This window comes from Cavia porcellus, unplaced genomic scaffold (assembly GCF_034190915.1).
Source record: "Cavia porcellus strain 051 isolate PalLab524CR breed Dunkin Hartley unplaced genomic scaffold, mCavPor4.1 scaffold_14, whole genome shotgun sequence".
In the NCBI taxonomy this organism is placed as follows: domain Eukaryota; kingdom Metazoa; phylum Chordata; class Mammalia; order Rodentia; family Caviidae; genus Cavia; species Cavia porcellus.
In genome coordinates, this window is record NW_026947497.1 from 46,140,491 (window position 1) to 46,160,899 (window position 20,409).

Sequence of the window (20,409 nt, forward strand, 5' to 3'; positions counted from 1 at the left end):
CTACACATTTTGTATTTTGGGACGGGGTCTGGCCAAGTTGCTAAGTTGCTAGGTTAGTCTCAGACTTGTGGTCCTGCCTCTGCTTCCCAGAGTGCCAGGACTGTAGGTGTACAGTGCCAAACCCAAGTGACTAAGATTTTTTTTCTATATTTTAATCCTATAAATTTTATAAATTTAGCCCTGACAGGCCTATGAGTCACTTTGGACTGGATTTTGGATGTTTCAAGGCACAAGGGGCATGGTTCATTTCGCGTAACTTGACCTTTGAATGACTTCTGTCTGCCCACTCCAATGATGAGCTAGGCATGTGGCTTTAAATGTCACCTGGGTGCTGACGACCCCCACATGACAACCCCAGCGCTGGCTGCCGTTGGGAAAGATTCGGTGGCACTCCCGCCGGGAGCTCCTGATCACCTTCCTCCTCTTCCGCACCTTCCCTCTTGCAGCCTTCCAGCGCCATCCTTCCGGCTGCTTTGGCAAAGGCCTTGGATTGTCTCTGTTCTCCTCTGGCACTGTCAGTGAATTCTGCTGTCCACCTTCCCTACACTTAGAAGTGCTCCTTATCCCTCCTCATCGGTCCTCCTCAGCCCTCTTCTTCTCCCTCCTCCTCTCCTTCCTCCCCTCCCTCCTCCTCAGCCCTCCTCTCCCCCCTCCTCTCCTCCTCAGCCTTCCTCCTCTCCTCCTCAGCCCTCCTGCTCTCCCTCCTCCTCTCCTCAGCCCTCCTCCTCTCCTCAGCCCTCCTCCTGTCCTCAATTCTCCTCCTCTCCTTCCTCTCCTTCTCAGCTGTCCTCCCCTCCCGCCTCCCCTCCTTCCTGCTCTCCCTCCTCCTCAGCTGTCTCCAGGCTTCCCCCTCACCTCCTTAAGTCCCCACTCAGCTGTGCCCGGCAGGACCACCCTCAGACCTCCCCAGTGCTGCTGTGTTCTTCTCAACAGGGTCACCATCCTGCATCCTGTGTGCTACACCTTTTCTGCCGTGGTTTCTGAATGTGACAGCTGTAATCCGCCAAGACCGTGCCAAGCATGCCCATCCCCCCGCCCTGGCCTCCTCTCCTCCCGCTGTGGAGCAGAGCAGCCTTCAGCGTGGAGATGGTTCCCTTTTCATTAGTTACTCATGTCCCCAGCCCTGGTGCCCGGCCTGACATGGAGCAGACCCTTGGGAACATGTGCTGGACCAGGGCATGGACCTACCTGTAAACGCAAGCCAAGCTTCGTTTGGCTTCTGGTTGTAGAGTGGGGGTGTCTGCAGGTAGAGCGTGGTCAGCGGCACAGGACCTCCACAGAGTTAGGGTACAGACACACAAACTGTCTCTTTTCATGATTAAAAAAGATGAGTGCCTTTAACAGAATGTTCGGCACAATGTAGCATGTAGGCAAAACAGAAACTGTACCAAAAACAATAAAAGATGGCGCTGTGTTCTCACCACCCAAGTCAGAAGTATTGAAGACCCCTACCCCTCTGTGCTTTGCCCTTACGTCTGACTTATTCTGTGTCTTGTCTATCTGTCTGTCTCTCTCTCTCATCTTTCTGAGGCAAGGCCTCATTATGTAGTAATTAACGCTGGCCTTGAACTCCCTCATGGAGCCCAGGTTAGCCCCGCACTCGGGGGTTCTCCTGTCTCAGCCTCCTGAGTGCTGTGATCACAGGCGTGTGCCACCACACACAGGTCCTGCATCCACATTTGTGTTGGTTCTTCTTACTGGTTCTCTTTCTGGTTTTACCACATGTGAACATGCTCAGCTGTATGTTCCTGAGCAAACGGAGCCCTCCTCAAAGTGCTCTGTACCTTGCTTTGACTTAATCTGCCCAACCTCCCTGAGCCCCGTCTGTGTGGGTGTGCGGAGCCGCAGTTCACATCAGCGTGGTGTAAAAACCAGTTTGCTGATTTGCTGTCCCGTGAGGACACATTTGTAGTGATTCCCTTGGCTGGCTGGCTGGCTGGCTGGCTGGCTGGCTGGCTTGCTGGCTTGCTCGCTTTCTTCTTTTCTTTCTGTTACTGGTGCCGAAAACAGTACTGCTGTGAACATCATTATTCTGTCTTGGAACAGCTGATCAGGTATTTCTCTACAGCAGATTCTCAGGAATTAAATCTCATTATCTGTAAATCTTTTGTTTTGTAGATAATTCTAGATTGTTTTCCGAAGCCATTGTACATATTTACATACCGTCAGTAGGAGAAATGCGGTTTATCTTTCTTTTTGGCGGTGCTGGCAACTGAACCCAGGCCAGAGGCTTGTGTGGACAGAGGCCAAAACTTGGCCACAGGGCCGTGCCCAGCTGGACCCGAGGGCTTCTCGTTTTAAGTCTCCCAATGTAGCGAGTGTAAAGTGGCATCTCCGGTTAGTTCTTGTTTGCATTACCTGCTCCCTAAGGAGGCTAGAGGGCTTTTCAGGTGTAAGTGGCCGTTCCTGTTTCCTCCTTTGAGAACATGGTATCCATGGCCTCTCCTGTGGGGCTGGTTTGCGTCTCCAGGATTTTGTCACATTTTCAAGATACGTATCCTTCATCAATAACATACAGTGCAGGGACACTCTTTTCCCTGAGTTTTAGTGTAATTCTCCTCCTTGTTTATTAAGCCGCTGTCTCCTATTGAGGTCATCCTGGTGCCTTCCCACTCTGTCCCAGCACCTTCCTGTCACCGAGCCACCCTCATGAGTGGCCTTCCCGCCTGCTCAGCAGTCCCAGGGGAGGCCACTGGGAGCAGCTGGGTTCCAGGGTTCACTTTGAGAGACGGAGTGAAAAGAGAACGAACGAATACATACAGAATTTATATCTGGTCTTTACAGAGCATCATAGTTTAGATGTTTTTATATTATTAAAAATCTCATTGATGGGCAGATCAGAATTATTTTATACTTTGTCCAGCATTTGCAGTTATAAACAGTCTGAAAACAACTTGAGCCAAGATTTTGTGATGCTTTGCTTATTTCTTTAAGAAAGTCACAGGGGTGCATTACTTGCTTAAAACAGCAACTGTTAGAAGTAAGGAGCAATTGAAAATAACTAGGGTCAAAAAAAGAAAGAAAGAAAGAAAATAACTGAGGGTCATCGGGATTTTATCAGTTGCCTTACTGGTAAATGCTTGTTGCCACTGCTTAATTCTTTACAAGAGAATGCAGATCTGAATGTGCCCAGAATACACCACCTTTACATAAGCTTAGCCTTCGTGGTCTTCATACCTGGTATATCGTATGTAACGAATGGTAATTGTAAGTCTCCATTTTCAGTAATTTAGGTGTTAGTAGATTTAGTTTGAGGGGAAATTTAAGGCTATTTTTAATTGATGCACTCAGCAATGTGTGCAAATTATTTACCAGGGTTGGGGATTAGCTTAGTGGAGTGCTTACCTAGTCACATGGAGGTCCTGGGTTCAACTCCCAGCACTGAAAAATAGAATTTTTTTTTTTAACCAAAGCATCCATGTAGCATCTTTCAGTGGCCTCTCTCCTTTAGGGTGATTTGAAAGTTGTCATAGGTTCAGTGGCCCTGCCAGGTGGTGTGTGCTTGCTGTGTGTGTAACAGCCGCTATCTTACTAAAATGGCTCTTGTCTCACCAGGAGTACAGAAAGTCGCCTTCTGTTTCACTGTCATTGTCACTGGCGTTAAATGCTCAGTCTTGTCGCTCTGCCCTGTCCACAGGTTAAAGTGCTACACAACCAGCTGGTCCTCTTCCACAACGCCATCGCTGCCTACTTCGCTGGGAACCAGAAGCAGCTGGAGCAGACCCTGAAACAGTTCCACATCAAGTTGAAAACGCCCGGAGTGGATGCCCCTTCCTGGCTTGAAGAACAGTAAAGTCTCACCTGGAAAGGAAAGAAAGCTCTGTCATTGTATTTGTCAGCACACCTGATAAGAGTTAAAGAGAGCTGGGGATGGTGAGGGGTGACAGCCATGTAGTGATTCTCACACAAACAGCTTTAATATTTCATACTTTAACAATTGAACTCCATTTGATAGGAAGGTGGGTGGCTTAAATGTAAACATTATTTCTATAATTTGAACACGATAATTTTCCTTTTTGAGAAATCCTTTTGTATTTTGAGGGTTGATGGCTATTTCTGTAGTTTGAAAATATCTAATATAGATTTGCACTGACAAGATAAAAATTTAAAGTTTTTGGTCCTAGAAATGAGGGCCAGTTGTAACTTTTCCAAAGGGAGGTTTATGTGATTTGTATCAACATCAGATATTTTATATATGAATATATTAAACATCTTTATGGCAGTCATTTTCATGTATTGTTTTAAAGAAAAAAGAAACTATTTTGCAGAGTAAATTATATGTGTTCTCAGCACCCACAGAGATGGCAGTGCTACAGAATCATTGATTGACTCATGGGGTTGTGGCAGATACCATTTTAAAAATGAATCTGTACCATTGTAATTTGTGTATTTTTTTTTAAAGACACAGGAATTACACTGTCATTTCTGTAAAGCTTTTAAGCTTGTGAATTTGTATCACCCAAAGTCATTGGACAATAGCATTAGCAATTCTTTTCTTTTGATTTATAATGAAACCTACTTTAAAGAAAATTTTTTTTAAACAAGTGGACTTGAGAATGGAAATTCTCAGTGGTTTCTGGATTAGGAATCTGTACTGAGAGAGCTAGGTTTTGGATAAATTCCACTTTAATAGAAGTGAATTCCTAAAGAGCTTTCCTTGACCTCCACGTAATAATACCGTTTAAGCCTTAAATCACAGATATGTGCCTTCTCAAATACAGTAATTCTTACTCAACAGATGTACATAGCCCATAGGAAGCCCCTCTCCCATAGTGCTGGGCGTGTCTGTTCTGTGTCATGGAACACTATGTATCAGTGTCGGGCTCTTCATTCTCATTAACCACACTGGCAGTTCATGGTGAAATCAGCTTTGTGTTTGTTGTTTGGTTCCTCAGTTCCTTTTGAAGAAGGAGAAGACAGGATTTTTCATTTGAGCAGAGGAAAGGTACAGCAGTCACGGAGAGGTGCCTGGAAAGGCCAGCATTGGCTTCACTGTGCAAACTCGCTATGTGATGTGGTCCCTCAGTAACAGATCCTTCTGTATGTGTAAAGTCCCTTTGATTTTATCATAGACGTAAATTAATATTTTGAGAGAGATCTGTTTTTCTGTTCATTTCTATTGTGTTGAAATGAAGTACTTAAAATTACTGTAATACATGAACTTCATGGATTGTAAGATTTGTTATATATGTTCAAATGCCTCTTAGCTGGCTTTTTAATTAATAGATGCCTATTCTGAGTGCTTAATATAATGTAATGTGACTGTAAATCATAAACTTATTTTAAATCATTCCCTCTGTACATTTGTACTCTAAAAGAGCCTTATTTTATTCTTCCAGCGGAATAACTCCTTATGATAGTTCATTGACATTCCCCAGATGTGCCTCGGTGTGAATTTTGTATTCTTATTAAAAGTGTTTGCTGCAGTACCAGATTTCTCTGACCTTTGTAGTTTTAAATTAGAAGTAACTATTTGGAAATTCTGAGGACATACGATTTTTTTCCTGTGAAAAAATCAAGGAAAAAACAAGGAAAATAAAAAATGGTGCTTCTGTTACTTACAGTTGTCATGCTCAGTAAGTTATTCTTTTCCCTCCGCCTGAATCTTCTTTGGGAACTGAACAGGTTTGTCTTAGCACATTTCATTAACAGTTACAGCAGTGCAAGAGCTAGTTTTGTGGATGAGTGATAAAAATACCCATGACTGAGTTGTGGGTGCCTGTGCAAAAGAGATCAGTACTAGGCAACGTAGTAAATTAACTTTGTTAGGAAAAGTATTTCATATTCACAACATGGAAGATAATAACAGGCTTCTCAGTGACCAAGGACCTAAGGCTGAAGTTAGGTCTTTCAGTTGCCAGGGTTTTGTGTTATAAACTCAGGTTCTGATGTCCTTTAAGGGGCCTGCGTTCCTCTTTGCGCTCCTGCTTATTTCCTTAGGGTATGTTTATTCCCCAGAAGAGGGGCCCTCCAAGTATGTCTGTAGATTTCGAAGGCCATCTTGTTTGCTTTCAAGAAGTGTGCCCATTCATACCTCCTGGAGCACATCCAGGGCCAGGCCAGCATGTTTTTAAAGCCACTATGCAAAAAAAAGGGGGGGGGGGGTCTCAGCAGGACATCACTTTATAAATGTTTTAGGTGGAAAGGGAAAAACTGTCAGGAAGATAGATAAAAGCTGAACAATCATGAGTTTTTAGATGTGGGTGTGGCAGTAGGAGATGGTGGAAACTGTTGATTTTTCCATTATTTTTTAAAATACCCTGAAGAGCCAGTCTGTGAAATGCAGCTCTCCATCCCAGTGCTTCCAGATCCCAGGGTCCAAGAAAGATCCATGCTACAGACCCAATCGCACTGAGGTCTGAACTCTAAAGTATTCTTTCCGTGTTCCACACACGATGCTGGGATCCCAGAGCATGGAACCTGAAGGTTCCTCAGGTTAGCTAGCCCTCTTTCACAGATGAAGCCCCGACCTAGCCTACACACTTCTAGTACCAGATGAGCATTTGCAACTAAACACATGGATTTCTCCCTTTAAATCCTGTGACTTTAGCTACATAGCTAAACCAGTGTTTCTGGTCAAGGTCCTCCTAAAGGTGTCCTCCAGCTGAAAAAAAAGGAACTCATCTGCTCCCAAATGGATGGCAAAGTATGTAACATGTTCATCCTTTCTATCCATTGATCTTTATAGTGCTTTGCAAAACAAGTCATGTGAGCCTGAAGTGGAATGTATACTGTCAAAGTATCAAGTAAAATATATACTGAAAAAACTTAAGGGCTGGGGATTTAGCTTGGCATAAGCGCCTGCCTTGCTAGTGCAAGGTGGTGAGTTCAATCCCCAGAACCAAAAAAAGAGAAACTTCAAAGAGGTAAATTTCTTTTTATCGTGGGGCTGTTTAATATTTAAAAACAGTATTTTATCCACCTCAAAATGTGCTATTTCCTTTAGTTTTCCCTGGAGGGACCCAAGGTATGGAAAGTACTAGCAGATTTTTATTTGTTCAGTGCGACATTTATGTGTAATTTTTGCTAATATTTATGAAGTGCCACTTAGGATGCCATATTTTGTAATCCTAAATATCAGTTGCGGTAGCTATTTTCCTGACCTGTTCAGTACCTGGGTGAATTGGGACCCTCTAGATGCTTCTTAATTCAATGCTAACCAAATTTAGGCATTGAAACCCTTAGAGATTACAAATTTTTACATTGGCTAAGGTTGTCCAGTTGACAGTGGCTATTTTCTGATCAAAAAACATGCTATATTTTGCATTAATTCAAAGTTTTTCCAAGGCCACAGGTCCTTTACTCTTTATAATACAGCAAGACCTATTAAAATAGAACAATGCAAACGACTTTCCCTTTTTTGAAGACTTTCATTAAATTCTAAATTTCCACTTGAAGGTTTCCTGCTCAACAGGTTTCCTGGCATAAGTGGTTCTTTATAATAAATTGCCAAGAGGTCCTCCCAATGTACAGGAAGCTGAAGTTCAGCTTTATTTGTGTGAAGTAAACGTTGGCTCCTCCAGTAGATGCTTGTTAAATTAGACTGTTCGTTATTCTGGTGTTTGCCCCTTGAAGGGGCATGGAGGCTGCAGAGTGAGGAAGGGAGTTGGGCCGGTCTGAAGGGAGTTGGGCTGGTCTGAAATGTGAGTCCTAAGCTGTTCAGGCATCAGTATGTTGCGGGAGCTGGGAGCTTCAGCTTTGTTACGAATGAGATGTCTCACAAAAACCAAAGCCTTGTTTGTTTTGTTTGGGCCTGGACAAGACTTGGCCATAAGTATACGGTGTAAGATCATGAACTTTGTGCGGCTGTGGTTCAGCTGTGACTTGCTGACTCACAAGGAAGATGTAAGAGGAACAAGATAGCGCTTTGTTGATCCCAAAAGTATTTAAAAGTGAAGTGCGTGAAACCTGCAGCTTACTGTTAAATGTATGAACACATATGTTCATACATTTTATGGAAAGAAAAACTTGGAATTGAGAAAAGGATGGGAAAATATGTGTGGGGGCAGTTTGTTGTTTGTTTTTTAATCAGGAATCGAACTCAGGACCTTGTGCTTGCCAGGCAAGCATTTAAGCCACTGAGGTAGGTCCCTGGTGGGAAAATGTTTTAGATACAGCAGGATGTTAGCAGTTGTTGAAACAAGTGGCCGGCTATGTGGGGTTTCATAGTATTAGTCTTTTAAAACTTTACAGAGTATTTCATAATAAAACATTAAGTATTTTAAAAGTCTGCTTTGCAGAAAAAGAATAGGATTCTGCTAAATCTCCCATGTTCCGCAGAAGTGGAGCCTGGCTCCGACACTTCCAGCACTCTCGTCTGTTCCCGCGAGTACCAGAACCCTCTGCAGATGTGTGAGAGGAACTGGGTTGTGTGTGGAAACAGAACCTCAAGTGAGTATGTATAAATTGGATAGCTTTCTGTTTGTCAGTAAAAGACAGAAGCATGGCAAACAAAGAACCAGAAATAGTTCAGGGTAGGAGACTACAGAATCCATTCCACATAGGAAAGTGGGCATTCAGTGAACCACAGTTTCCCCCTCATTTTTCTCCTCAGTTAATTTCCAGTATTTTCTGTGTGGCTACTTATAAGTGCAAGGGAAATTAAACTCCAAAGTAAAACATTGTTTTGGCTTAATTAAGATAAGTTACTCTGCTATTTTTTGTCTTTTCCCCATAGATTAGCACAAAATATTTTTCTGTACTACAACTCTAGATTCCTTAAAATTTAGCAGTTCATTCATAGCATTATTATGATAATTTAAGTCTGCTTAAAATACATTGGCACACTGGTAGTTTTTAATAACTTTTAATCTAAGAAAAGATTTTATGGGATGGCCAAGTTTACCCTAAATAAGAGGGTGGTTTTTGTTTTGTTTTGTCTTGTTTTGTTTTTTCAGTACTGGAGGTTGAACCCAGGGCCTTCACACTGAGGTAGGCCTGAACCTGTGACCCTATTGCCTCAGCCTCCCGGGGTGCTGGGATTACTGACTTCTTAAACCAGTAAAATAGCTCTCTGAAGTACCCCTCGGGTAAAAATACTAGACATTGTCACATTGTCATCCCTGTCCCCCACCTCTATTGCAGGTTAAAAACCAGGAACATAACCAGGTATTAAATTTTCCTAATTTATATCCATAGGAGAAGCAGTAGAAGCCCAGGCAGTGTTTTGAGCTTAACCATGGTGATGATCACTATATAATCACTGGCTCTCGAGGTTTCCCCTAAGTATGTGAGCTTAAACAGTTGTGAGTATTTGCTGAATGACTGCTCATCTTCCAGTGTTGAATTCATCACCTGATTCTGCTAACTCCCTGAAGTCCATGTGACTCTTAAATCCAGTAGTTCTTCCTGGACTGGAAGCGGCCACCTGAGGACACACCTTTAACTCATCATTTAGACTTCTTGCAGTATAAGTCTTTAAAAGCAATTTAACGGTCCAGGCGCTGTGGCACACACCTGTAATCCCAGCTACTCAGGAGGCTGAGGCAGGCAGATGGAAGGTTCAGGCCACCCTGGGTAACTTAGTAAGACCCTCTCTCAAAATTAAAAACAAAAAAACTGGACGCAACACTTCCTGGGTTCAGTTCCCCGATATAGCAGTCATCACTGTCATCGAAAGAGTTGGGGTTGTGGGTGCCTCAGAGAGAGCATTTGCCTGGCATCTGCAAAGGCCCTGGGTTCAATCCCCAGCACTGCAAAAATAATAATAATCTAAACATCTTTGAATTTTTATCTAAAAAGATTCGTCATTTTCTTCACTATGAAGAAATGGAGCTTCTATAAATGAAATTAGAAATTCCAAATGGCCCCTGGCCTGAGAAAATTTATTTATTTATTTACTTATTTTATTTATGCATTGGAGATCTTGCCTAAACTCACAAGGGAAGGCAAAGTAAAACACAGCGAGCTCTGGTTCCAACTTGCCCTTTTGTCCTTTAAGAAAAATGCAGTGATGTAATAAGAAGCTGCTGTGCTGTCTTTGGATTTCCAGGCTTTTGGAGCCACTGTTTGTGCTCAGGACTGGAGCCCTGAAAACAAGTCCTTTTTCCCTGCAGCACAAGCAGCTTCAGTCCCAGCCACTCCACACTTCCTCGCCAGCGACCTCAGCCTTGACCTTGATTTATTCTAGGAAGAGCTCTGCCTGGCTGGTCTTTTCAGCTCATTTTTACGTAAATTCCTTTTCACTTGTGAATTGGGATGGCTCAGTTAGTTAAGGGAAATATAATTCATGATTAATTTTTCATCTGCTGACTTTTCATTATTATAATACCATTTTTCCCATGCAGTGGCGTCTTTGGAGTCTTGTAGAGTTGCCTAGTGGAAGCACAGGTACCCTGAGAAGTGGCAGCTAGACAGTCATCTTACTGAGGCCATTGGGCTCTTCACTTCCCATCTCTGCAGTGTGACCCTAAAAGAAGTAGAAGATCCAAGCTACATGCTTCATTCTCAGTGTTCTTCATCTGCTCCTTTTCAAGTTTCAGATGAAGAAATTCAACTCCCCTCAGCAGTTTTGCAGCCCCTGATCTGGCCTGTGCAGGTGTGTGTTCTTCAGTTCCCCATAAAATGCAGTGCCTCACACACTTACCTGGAAATCCTACTTGGAAGAGCTTTGGGCTGGTGATTCTCTTCCTGCAGCCATTGGAGGGCAAGAACCACTTTGGACATTCTTTCCCTTCCCAGTCTTTGTGTGTGTGGCGCTCAGGGTGCTCAGCAGTGATGGTTTGCATAGCCAGGGCCATTGGCCCCGAGCAACTGGAAGCCCACCGGTGTCCTTTGCTTGTGCAATAGATCACAAGTTTGAAGGGCGGGCGCTTAGCTACCCGGCCACTGTCAGATTGATTCCTGGGAGTAAATGCTGCTGAGATTTGATGATGAGTAACACAGCCCTGCCCTCATGCTTTGGGTGTAATGGGGAGAGCATCAATATACTCAGACAGTGAGTGACGTGAAGCGGGGACCAGAGTGGAGAACATACTATTAGTGGCTAGGAATGAAAGTAGCCCATCCTGATTCCAGATGGGAAGTCTGGTTTTGTTCTTCTCTGCGTATGTGTGGTGGGTGGGGAGAAAGGATTCACTGGCCATCGCACAATGGCAGCTTGTGTGAAGATGGTGCCAGCCATGCTGCCAAACTAAATCTTAAATATTCAGAGCTTAAGTGGAGGACAGTACTTTCCTTTGTAGGTTTTGCCTCTGAATACATTCCCCAGCTCCCAGTCAATCCAGTGTGAATGCTTGCATGCTTGATTTCTTTCGTACTTAGTGGCATTGGAATGTTTGGACCATCACAGTGGTAGAATTCATGTAAACTTCCGAGATCATCAGGAGAGAGCTGTTGGTCATAGCTGTGGGGCCAGGGGTGGTAGAGCCCTTGCCCAGCATGGGTAAGGTCCTGAGTTCAACTCCCAGCTCCACAAAGGAAACAGATACATATGTGACTTAGTATTGATCTGGAGGCCAGCCCAAGGGCTGCTGTGTTTCAGAAGGAGAAGGTATTACTACTGAGCCACCCAGCTGTTTACGTGTGTGGGTGAAACTACATAGGCTTCCAGGGTCTGGGGCACATGGGTGTTTCAGAGTCACCCAGGGAATACTCAGTAGCTACAGACATGTCTTCCTGGAACTTATCAACAATTCTGGCAGGTAAATCCTTTATCACAGTATTGATTTTGTGGCCTAATGCAGAAGAAGAAATTGACTTACTCTGGCAGAAAAGATGGAAACTAAGGAACTATGTTAGTTGGATTTCTCCAGAGCTTTGACTGCATGGAGGGTAGCATGTAACTTTTGTTAAAAACCTGGATCATCCAGTGTAGGGCGACACTTTCAGAGATGGAGGCAGAGGGGTCACAAGTCCGAGCCCAATCTGGACGATTTAATGACTTGGGGAGACCCTGTCTCAAAATTTAAGAAGCACTAAGGATTTCCTTTTTTAACCCTAATAAATCGTTTTAATTCTAAATTAGGATCAATTTTATTTAATAGTTTTCTGATATTTTCACTATCATGCAGTTCAAAGCTACCCTGCCCTCTCCTGCCATGTGAACCCCAATACCCACAGCAGCACTGCCTGGCATTCGCCCTACAAGAGTGCGACACATCCAAAACCTGGACTTCCGAAATTCCTGTCTTGGCCTTCATCAAGGGATGGAGGGGAGTGGGGAAGGACCTGGGAGACTTCGAAGGATATGCTCTTTTCCCCAACCTTTTCCTGAGGAACTGCAACAGAGTAGCCTGTAAGATGGAATTTTACTCTTACCTAACACACGGCTTTGCAAACCACAAAAACACTAGAAATCTGAGGAACAGAAGTTTTCATCCGTTTTAAACTAGGAATGGTCAAGAATTTAATACTGCCCCTCGCAGGGAACACACAGGACCTGATTTATTTGTTTCCCATAGGAGGTCAGCAAGTTAAGGAGAGAAGATGAAGGGCGGAGTCCCTGGTTTACTCCCAACGGACCCCACTGCCCAGACCCACAGAAGGGTGTGCTTGATGTGGAGGGGTGGATAGGAATTCACTCCGTAGCCACAGCCAGTCAAGACTTGACTAATAGTGTTTTCGACAGAAAGCTCACCCTTTCCTTTCTCAAAAGAGGGTCCATTTTAGTTGCTTCTATAAATCTTCTAGAGGAACATTAAGATACAGTTACCACCTAGCATCTGGGCTCAGGGCCCTGGGTTCAGTTCCCAGCATTGTGGGAAAAAGTCTGATTACCAAGGACTGGCCTCATTAGGTACTATCATACCAAAGTATTTACCTTAGAAACAGAAACTTAGGGTAAAGAAATTGTCCATAGCTCTTACTAAACTAAGTGCTTTCAAAGGACACAAAAAGGTTTTTTCAAGTTCCTCACTCGCCAACAAGGCCTTTCACCCCACCTTTCTATACCCTACAAAGAAAGTCTCATCAGCTCGTGCACTTAGTACCCCACCAAAGACACACACACACTCGCGCACACACACAAATATTGTGGATCCATCAGGTTTGTTTGGGAACTGCTTTAACTGTGTGTGTTGCAGTCTCAGATTACTGTTTGCTCTTTTAACTTCTTAACAAGGATACACAGTGTGGAAACAAAACCAGTAGCAAAAGAAACTGACATCAGACCTGCTGTTTTATAATTCCTCTTCTTCAGACTCACATTTTTCTATGGCAGGCAAAGGGAAAAAGGTAATACACTGTCATGTTCTATTTTTTTTAACACCAGGTACATTTATTTAAAAAAGAAGAAAGGGATGAAATAGCCTCATATCTTTCCTTGAGAAATTAAAAATAAAAGAATAAAACCAAAAATGAATAGAAGAAAATAGTAAAGATCAGAACACACATGCCATGTTCCATTGTAAAGCTATTTTTTTCTGCTTATAGTTTGCATGTTGTAAGCCAGGCCTCCATTTATAACAAACACCAACCAGTTTTCTGAGCACCAAATGGATGAGGAAAAGATCCAGCTGAAGGTTTTCTGGGTAGAAACTCAGTGTTGTATATAGTATTTCTCCTTTATCTCTCTAACTCACAGCTTGAAACACAATACACACAACAGACAACATACACACAACACACATGCACCTTAAAAAGCAGAAAGCGGACAACTTGCTGCAAATACACTCAGACAGGTAGAGACAAAGGCTGTCAGGGATCTACTGCTTCATTCCTTTAGGTTGGGTAAGAGTTGTTTTTCATCTCGCTGGCCTTTGGTCAGATAGGGGACTGCTCGGACGCGGACGGCTACCTGCATATTCTCCACCCTAGGAAGATGTGTTGATGTTGCTATGGATACCAACGTCACACGCAGAAATACTTCCTGCTTAAAACTTTCAGAAATAAGTACTTAGAACCCAGAGGGGAAAACTGCCCTTATAACTGTCAAAGCCTAATTACTCTTTACTCTACATTGAGGGGCAACTTACTCTTAACCTGCAGAAATAAAATAGCATATTGTCAGTTCAAAAGTTGTTTAAAAGATTCCATCCAGGAAGGTGATACTTACATTTTGTCAAGATGTTTGACATAAACTTGAATTCATAATGACGGTAACGATTCTGCTGGTTTTATTAGTTTATTCTTTCCACTCTAGGAATGAGCCACATCCTAACAGCTCTCTCAGGTCTGGCTATTGCCAGAAAGCAGACTGTCATGAGCTGGCTGTCTTTCTACAGTTTCTGATTTTAAGAGGCAAACAACCTATAAACACTGAACTGGTCTCATCACATAGGTTTTAAGGGTAAAGATGAACAATTTTAAGTTAATCTCAGGCTACCTCAAAAAAGAAGGAAAAGCAGAAGGAAAGGAAATCTGAGAGAGAGAGATTTAAAGTCAGTTAGTCACCTCAGCCCTACGCCTAGGGGCCCATGAGGTCAGCCATTGATGAAATGTGCCTTAAATCAGTGACTGTGTGTGTTTCAGAACTGTAATCCTTAGTGTGGACCCTGACATTGGATGCGGTTTGAGAGGAAAGCTTTGTTCAGTGGTTCCTCAGGACAGATTCAAACACAGAATACTTGGAGTACAAGACAAGGAGGCTTCTCAGGGCTGTAGAGGTGGAGAGAAGCAGACAGAACTGGGAGAAGGAACTGGGAGAAGGAACTGGACCCACACAGGCAGGGCAGACGTGTGTCTGGGGCTTGCCTGGCACTGCCTGGGCCACACCAACTACCAGACCAAGCATTGGACCAGCTCAGAGAGGCTTGGCTCACTTGGGAAGCAAGGGCCAGGGGCAGGGGCTCTGCTTCCTGCTCTAGGCCCTGCAGCACCAGTGGAGCCCCCACTGCCTGACATGGGCTGACTTGAGGGCTTCTCTGCTGAGGTCTTCCTGGAGGGCTGTTCAGCACATGTGGGGGCTCTGGATGCTCAGAAGCTTTTTGCAGACAAGCACAAGCTCTGTGAGGGTGAAGAGCCATGTATTAGCACTACAGGAGAGGAATGAATTGTTATCCACATTTACATCCTTTGAGCTAACCCAGCAAGACGTGAGCTCTGAGAATTGTGATCTTTCACTTAAGTGATCCTGCTTAAGTATGACAATTTGAAAAATAAGTCCAAATAGGCAGGGCCTATTCGGGGCAGCACACCCTGCCAGAGAGTGATGGGGAAGGGGGAGGCGGTGCAGTCAGGGGATCAGGCTGTCACCCACATAGCCTACAGAAGGTGGGTGAGGTGATGAGATGGGACTTAAAAGGCAGTAATCTAACAGCACTTTCAGGACAGACTGAGGGAAGAGTCAAAGTACACACGGGTAGAGAACATAGGTGTCCTAATTTAGCTTCTCCAAGGAGTACAGAACAAAGGTTTTCTAGGATTATCCTAAGACTCAAGATGCCGGATACACAACCAGAAGCAAATAGCCATGAATCCATTCCTCCTTCCTCCAACGAGGGCCAGTGTGACTGTGGCTATCAACGCGATGTGACAGATATTTAGGGAGGCCAGCAAATGTGGCTAATTTGTGGACTGGGAATTTAAGGGGGAAACAACCTAAGGAAAAGCTGGGATTCAACTTTAGAAGCCAGCCTTAGGTGACAGAGAGAAGGACGTGTTGAAGCTGACAGAGTGAATTTTGTGACGGGAACGATGTGGACTGGAGGCCCTGGCAGGTGGGACCAGGAATGGATCTGCTCCAGGTTCCACATCCTTCATCCTTCCTGGACCCTTCCTGGGAGAGACACCTGGATCGGATGAGTGTGGATGGAGTTTTGTTCAAAAACTTCCTCACAAATTACAGCTTTCAGCAAACTAGGCTGAAGTTGGAAGGCAATTCCTGCGGGCTTGTAATGGCCAATGGAAGACCAAGAGTTGGAAGAGCTCCGTGGTTGTCTTCAAAGGAAAAGTCAGCAGGCAGGCAGAGAGAAGGCCCTTGGGCCAGGACCCGGATGGGAGCTCAGGGACCAGGGCTGGGGGATGGGCCGCCTAACTTGACCTCTTAAAAATGACCTTTTTGGGGGGGGGGAGATAAGATCTCACTAGATTATCTACACTGACTCCACCTCCAGGGTTCACACCATCCTCCTGTCTCAGCCTCCCTAGTGGACGGGACCAGAGGCATTGCGCCATGCACTGCTCTAGAAAATGGCCCTTTCCGGAGAGCACATGCTCAGTACACGTCCCGGAGGCCAGAGTTCCGAGCAGGCTGCGGTGTGGACCCGCTGTCCGACGACGCTCTGGTAAAGGAAGCTGAGGCACGCCATTCCCCGCCTCGCTTTTAAGCCGCTCTAGCATTTTTTTCCCCTGTGTCATCCATTCGGGATCGCCACTGCTGTGGCCTCCGCTGGGTCTTTTCTTTTCGTGGAAGGCATAACCTGATCAGTGGCTGGGAACGGGTTGGTGGCAGCACCGCTGCGGAGCTCCGTGGCTTGGCTGGCTCGCGCGCGCACCGGGCTCGGGGCTGCGAGGATCGTGGCGGCTTTGAGGCCGGAGGCCGGAGCACAGCCGGCGGAAGGCTTCTGGCTGCAGGGCCGCGGCAGCCTTGCTGGGGCGCGGGACTGAGGCAAAGGTGGCGATGACTTCATCCGCAGAGGCGCCTCCCCGCGCGGCCGGTCTGCCTGGGCTAACTTTGACGATTCGCTTCTCCCCGGCCGGCGTCACGGGTCCCTTTGAAAAAAATAAAAAATAAAGAGATGCGATGCGAGAGATCTGCCTCCTTCGATGAGCAGTGGGAGGAGCCCTCCCCAGCCGGCGTCCGTCCTTCAGCCGGGAACCGGAGCCAGCGTGTGTTTCACTTATTTTTTTTTTTTTTTTTTTTCCTTTACTATACAATCGAAAGGCTCCTGTCACTGTCATCGAAGTTGAAAAAAATAGAGAACGGCACAGGTTGGCAGCCCCGGGGAAGAGCCGGCCCGCGGGGAGCAGGCGCGCAAGGGTCCAGGGCCAGGGACCCGCGTGTGCACCCGGCGTGGGTGGCGCGGGGCACGCGGGCCCGAGTGTGCGGCAGAGCGTGGCCCGGGGCGGCCGCAGAGGCTCCTTTGTGGAGGGCACGCGGCACCGCTCCTTGCCGGGTCCACGCGGACACCACGGGCGCTCGCGGCCGACCGCCCCTTCTCCCGCCGCCCTCGCTCCCCGAGCCCGCGCAGGACTCCGGTGGCCAGGAGCGCCGCGCGCGGCGGCTTCCGAGCCCAGCTCCCGCGCAGGTGGAGGCGGAGGTGGCCGCGGCGGCGGCGGCGGCGGCGGCGCTCGCAGGGTGTATGGGCGCGGAGGAGGCGGCCGGGCAGGAAAGGGCGTGCTGCCCTCGGCGGCGGCGGCGGCGGCGGCGGCGGCGCGGGAGCAGCCGGGGCCGCAGCTTTGTTACCTGAGGCGGCGGCCCCGCCCCGCGCGCCGCCCTGCCCCCTCGCGGTCCCGGGCGCCCGGGCCTGCAGTGGCCGGGCAGAGGCGGCGGCGCCGGAGCGGCGCGGAGCGGGCACGCTGGCTGCGGTGAGCTGGACCCCGGGTTCGGGAGGCGCGGGGAGGCGTCGGCCGGGAGCCGGGGAGCGGCCGGGTGGCTCCGCGCCCCCTCTGCCCAGCCGTGACTCTGGGGCCGCCGGTACCTGGCTGTGGGGGCAGCGCCGGGTGCTGAGGCCGAGACGCGCTTGCTGTACTGCTGGCGCCTGCGCCTTCCCAGGACTCGCGCGCATCCCGCCGTCCGGGACGGTAGGAGTCCGCCCAGGACGCGCCGAGAGGACTTCGGGAGCCGGACTGCTCTCGGCCACAGTAAGCGCGGGGGTCAGGGGGGCCCTGCGGGCCGAGCGCCCGCCGATCCGACTCTTGCACACTTTCCCTAAAAGTTCTTGGCCAGAGCGGTGCCCGGCGCTCGCAGGTGAATGGGGAGGAAGCGGCGACCTAGGAGCCGCCCGGACGCGGTGGTGTGCGGGGCTCCGGCGGCCGCGGTCCCTCGGTGCGGTGCCCTTTTCTCGCCGGCTGTGCCTGCCGCCTGGGCGCCTGGACGCAGACGCAGTGCGCTTTCCCGGCGCTTGCTACCCCGACTGGGACACGGAGGTGTCACCCCGCTGGGGAGGGTGGGTCGTACGTCAGGCGGCGGTTGCAGACCCAGGCCAAGGGACAGGACCCCTTGTTAGTCGCCCGCAGCCGGCTTCTAGGAGCGACATGTGGACAGCGGGGGACGGAGAGGTCTGCACGGTGTGGGATTCGCGGGGACGGGGACTGGCAGAGGGGCGGGCCGAGCGGGTGGCTGCTCCGCGGGCCTCTGCGGAAGGAAGGTAGGGGGGTAGCCCTTCCCTGGCCCGCCGCCCACCTTGTCCCCGCGCGTCCCGGCCTCAGGTGGCTGCGGAGGCCGAGCGGCGCGAGGGGGCGTCTGTCCCCACCGAGACGCGCTCCCAACCCGGGCGCGCCCTCTGCCCGCCTGTGGCCCCCCAGCGCCGCCACCCGGGATCCTGGCGGGCGCAGTCGATAGTGCTGTGGCGAGGAGCCTGGGCTGGGCGCGGAGCTTGGGCCGGAAGAAGGCAATAAACCTACAGCTGGTTAACGGAGACACAGCATCCAGAAATCGTGACTTGCAAGAAATCGTGCCTGGGGCCCCCACGCCGCTTCTTTTAAGAACCAGTGGCCGGGCTCAGACACTGGTTTGCACCCGCCCCCTCTGCTGACCCCCGCCTGTCTTCTTGGAACGAGGAGCGAACGGAAAGCGCTCCCTTCCCTCTCGCGAGCATCCTTTGGCACGAGTGCGTGTGCTTTTCCCTCCCCTTGGCTTTGGGACAGTGAGAGCAGAAACTAAAAAACGTTCGGAAGCGGGCGCTCTCCCTCGCGCAGGGGCGTGTGCTGGCGCAGCTGGAGTGTTTAAGTGATGTGACAATTAAAGCCCCTGCCTGGAGCGCGGTCTTGGGTTCTTTCACAGCAGGCTCGGGAGTGCCAAGTTGGACGCCCCAGCTTGCGTTCCACTGGGTTTTCCGAGATCCTAGCGCAAGAAAAGAATTAGCCGAGTGACAGCAAAAATCCCACTTTTTAGCATTGCCGGAACTTTCTGCTGGCTCTCTTTTGCCCCCAGCTAAAGTGGGGTTCCCGGGGCCTCTGCCTCACCCTCCAGAAGTGGATTGCTCTGCTGCCCGCCCCCTTCATCTTCCACCCCTGCCTCATCTGAGACCTATGTCAGGAATCTGGTTGACTTTGATTATTGCTGATGGGAGCTGAGGCTGAGGGAGCCACCCACCGGCAGAGCTGGCCGACCCACTTTTAGGAAAACCTGAGCTCCAAGCCCACCCTCCGGGGCCTTCGCTTGTAAATAGCTTGTAAATACCCCGGGAAGCAAAGCCTGTGGAACTCTCTGTCATTTGTACAACGCCCTTAGTATTGCTGTCCTGGTCTTTAGAGTCTAAACAAGCAGCTCATGGTGTATAAGAGAGCTGAGCCTGTGTCACCTGCTGTTGGGGGAGGGTGTTAAATACAAGCCCATCTCTCTGTCCTGGGGAGAGTGTCCTGGGGAGTGTCCTTGGGACACTGGACATTTAGGTCCTTACCCAGACAGCTGGGTTGGTCCTGTTGGCCCTGGTGACAGAGCCTAGCTGTGAGCAACAGGCCCTGAGAGTCCTTGGCCAGGGCAGTGCATTGCCTGACATTTCCGGTGCACCTGAGGGCATGCTGGCGCCTCCTTAGTGTGGGCTGCTGTGGAGTAGAGGGGGTGCTCTTTATGTTCCCTCCACTGTAATATCTCACGTGACTGCAGAAAGTTAGAATTCGGTCTGCACTGGCCTCCGCCTGTCACCATTTAACACTGGACATCTTGTTATATTGGCCATCCCATTTACTAGGGACTATTGTCCTTTGTCTTTTGAACTGTTTGTTTTTGTCTTTGGGAGACAGGGTCTCACTATGCAGTTTGGGGTGTCCTCGAACTCATCATGTAGCCCGGGGTAGCCTCGAACTCATCGTGTAGCCCAGGCTGGCCTGGAACTCCTGGTGATCCTCTTTTAATTTTTAGAAACAAGGTTCTTTCTAAAGACGGCGCAGGGATTAGAATCATGCCAGCGCAGTGCTAATGCGCATCCTAGTTTACTTTGGCAAGCTTTTATCTGGTGTAGTATTTCTGTCCAAAGCACAGCGCCCAAAAAGACTTGTACCCTTTTGGACTTTGCTCTTAGAAGATGGCAGCATTTGTTTAACCTCTGACTTTATAGCCTTGCTCTTTGAGGATTTCTGCATTTGCATTGAAAGGTCTCATGGCCTGTTGTGAGGCAACACAGAATGAGTTTTTGCTTCCTAGGAGGAGGAGTTTTAGCTTAGCGCCTTTCGGGAATTGAACCCAGGTCTCATGCAAGTTAGGCAGTGCTCTGCACCTCCAGCTATCAGCATTCTCATTTGGGATGATACATACGTATGTGGGCGGCATATGTGGAGATGAAGGTGAACCGGAAGATTAATACCTCTTCCATACATGAGCTATTTTCTACACAGCAGTATTTTAAAGTATGTGTAGATAAACGGCCA

At 48.0% G+C, this 20,409-nt stretch overlaps 2 protein-coding genes across 14 annotated transcripts in view; both read left to right on the forward strand.

Moving 5' to 3' along the window:
• The window catches only part of Arfip1 (ADP ribosylation factor interacting protein 1), a 103,565-nt gene extending 98,008 nt beyond the window's left edge, over positions 1-5,557 (forward strand). For all 11 annotated transcript variants that reach the window (XM_013160355.3, XM_063260853.1, XM_063260855.1 and 8 more), the window contains one exon: positions 3,638-5,557. In XM_013160355.3, the coding sequence (XP_013015809.1) occupies positions 3,638-3,793 (156 nt within the window). In that variant the 3' untranslated portion in view covers positions 3,794-5,557. The remainder of the gene's footprint in view (positions 1-3,637) is intronic.
• A 9,064-nt stretch (positions 5,558-14,621) lies between these two features.
• Fhdc1 (FH2 domain containing 1) overlaps positions 14,622-20,409 on the forward strand; it is a 41,450-nt gene continuing 35,662 nt past the window's right edge. Inside the window, exon 1 of one of the 3 annotated variants that reach the window (XM_063260849.1) lies at positions 14,622-16,809. The gene's annotated coding sequence lies outside the window, so the exon portion shown is untranslated. Of the gene's footprint in view, positions 16,810-17,288; positions 17,407-17,546; positions 17,683-20,409 lie in introns of those variants that run through there. The other 2 variants (XM_063260850.1, XM_063260851.1) reach the window with 2 other exon arrangements.